Raw genomic sequence first — 2,468 nt, 5'->3', positions numbered from 1 at the left:
TTCATTCATGCTTCAGTCTTAAACCAGTGCTCAAGAACCCAGGGACTCAAAATTGATCATTATGTTAAATAAAATTCTAATGCCACAAATCTTCGTCCTTCCAGTACAGGCAAAATTACAAATTTCTACCCCACGAGGAGCTAGTTCTCCAAGCATACACAAATTTTAGTCCCTTGATCAAGATCCAAATTTACACTATCTCATTATTACGGTAAGCAAATTCATCAACAGAAAACTACATCGATCTTTTCTTGGCACCGACAAACCTGGCGGGACTAAACGGGCTGAGATCAACAATACTGGCACGACCATCCAACACAAGCTCAGCCACGGCAGCTCCCGTAGCCGGGGCATTCAGAATGCCCCAACAATCATGGCCTGTTGCCACATAGCATCCCTTTACCCCCGGAATCTCCCCAATTACTGGCACACCATCATCCGTACATGGCAGGAAGCAAGCTTGCTCTGCTTTCACTGTGGCTTCGCCTTCCCCTAAATGGCTTGACACATTGCTTGCCACCCTCTTAAGCATCGCAATTGATTCAGGGTTGCCCGCCACCTCTTCTGGATCATCCGGCACCTCAACTCGAGCCGACATTCCACATATGTACACCTCCCCTATCAATTCAATCCATTTAATCAGAAGATCATCGTTTTGCATTGAAGATTTTCATGATCCAGAACCATTAGAGTGACCACTAGTGCTAGATTTATCCTAGAATGTCTGAAATGAAAAGAAAAGCAAATTAATTTGCTACCTCGTGTATAAACAATCAAACCAAAAGGTTATTTTTTTCCCCTAATTAATGAAATATATACATCTTTCTTTTCTTTTTCTTTTTTTTTTTGTTTTTGCTATTGAAAACACCTACATCTTTATTATATCATTTTCTAATCCTACCAAGAATAATAATAATACTCCCATTGAACTTCAATCTCATCATTTCTCTCAATATGTTCTTCATTCTGTTCATCCAAATTAAAAAAAAAGTGAGACTTTAATTGATAAAAATGTGTAGAAAGCACATGTACATCAACTCTAATAGTCTATAGTCTTCCATCTACGAGTTCCCGCTGCATAGAAATTGAAGTTCTTTTCTTTCATTGTTGAATTAGAATATAATATCTATATGTCTAAATTTCGTTCCTTTAGCCAGATCTTCGCAGTAACAAGCAGATATCCCACTGGAGCCATCTACATTCTCACCACTTTCCACGCATTTAACCAAACAGGTGGTGTGCATATACACATATTCCTAGGGAATAGTTCGTAAAACCTACCAGTGGGACGAGGATAGACCTCAGGATCCATGGGCTTGCCTCCCTGAGCCGAATAATAGCTGAGAAACAAGGCGTGAGGCGAGATTGCATCAGCTTCTTTCGGCTCCAGCACTATACTATGCGCCTTCAGCCCATACACTGTAAAAATGGAAGACAACAACGGCAGCTTTCCAGACCACGGCCCAAGAGCCAGAACCACCGCATTGGCCGCAATTTCCCGCCCGCCCTCCAGCACCACCGACCTTGCCCGGCCGCCCTCCACCGCCACGCTCTCTAGTTTCCCGATCACCACCTCGACACCGTGATCCGCCACCGCCTTCGACAGCAGCGTTTTCGTGAACAATTGCGGGTGGACTTGTGCCGTGGTCTCGGCAGTGCCGATGGTCCTAGGGCTCCCGGCCGGCCCGTCAACCCAAGCAGGTAGGGATGCGGATTGGTTACGTTTTTGGTTGTGCTGCTGAGATTCGGTGATGGAAAGGCTGAGAGTCGTAAGGGGGCGGTAGCCGTAGCATTGGGCGCCGTCGAGATCCTGGGCGAGGGAGCGGTGGAGATTGAAGCTGGTTCGGGCGAGGGCTGAGAGGGGTCCGCCGTCGCACCAGTCGAGGGCGAGGAAACCGCCGGCCTTTCCGGAGGCGGCGCAGGCCACAGACGATTTCTCTAGAAGGGTAACGGCTGCGCCCTTCTTAGCAAGGAAGTAGGCGGTGCAGACTCCAATGACTCCGCCGCCACAGACCACCACTCGATGCTGTTGCTGCTCCTCCATGAACGGCGGCGACGATGATGAGTTAATCAATGCCTGTGGAATCGGAATTCGTGCCAAGGACAAAACGTGCAGCACCATATTCTCAGACTTTTTTATTTTATTTTAAACTTCATCGTCTTCAGCCGACACGTGGTGTTTCCTGTAACTTCTGACAAACTCAAAAGATGCACTTCGGTGCAGTCTGCTACCTGATATCCAAGCGAGAGGACTCTAGAGATATGGTACTAAGTACTCAAGCCATTTGAGCTTCAATTTCAGGCACTTGGTTTTGGGCTTGCCATTAACCAACAGCATTTGTAGGTCAAGGCCCTAGAGATTGGCCCAAATTCATTCCAGCCCAGACAACAAGGCCCAAACCCATTGTAGTTGGCCAGTAACAGTGTACAGCCTTGACCTACCCAACGTGGCCCAAGTCCATAAATTA

At 46.8% G+C, this 2,468-nt stretch overlaps 1 protein-coding gene across 1 annotated transcript; it reads right to left on the bottom strand.

Annotated features, from left to right (window-relative positions):
* Nucleotides 1–43: 43 nt before the first annotated feature.
* LOC127804773 (putative oxidoreductase TDA3) lies at nucleotides 44–2,257 on the bottom strand. The gene is made up of 2 exons (XM_052341776.1): nucleotides 1,282–2,257; nucleotides 44–618 (listed from the first exon to the last, which is right to left on the bottom strand). Exons 1-2 carry the CDS (start codon nucleotides 2,120–2,122, stop codon nucleotides 236–238), a joined length of 1,224 nt encoding a protein of 407 aa, XP_052197736.1. The 5' UTR covers nucleotides 2,123–2,257; the 3' UTR covers nucleotides 44–235.
* Nucleotides 2,258–2,468: the final 211 nt, after the last annotated feature.

Source organism: Diospyros lotus, chromosome 6 (genome assembly GCF_014633365.1).
Source record: "Diospyros lotus cultivar Yz01 chromosome 6, ASM1463336v1, whole genome shotgun sequence".
Taxonomy (NCBI): domain Eukaryota; kingdom Viridiplantae; phylum Streptophyta; class Magnoliopsida; order Ericales; family Ebenaceae; genus Diospyros; species Diospyros lotus.
Note: the sequence above shows the minus strand (reverse complement) of the source record. Positions and strands in the feature narration are given on the sequence as shown.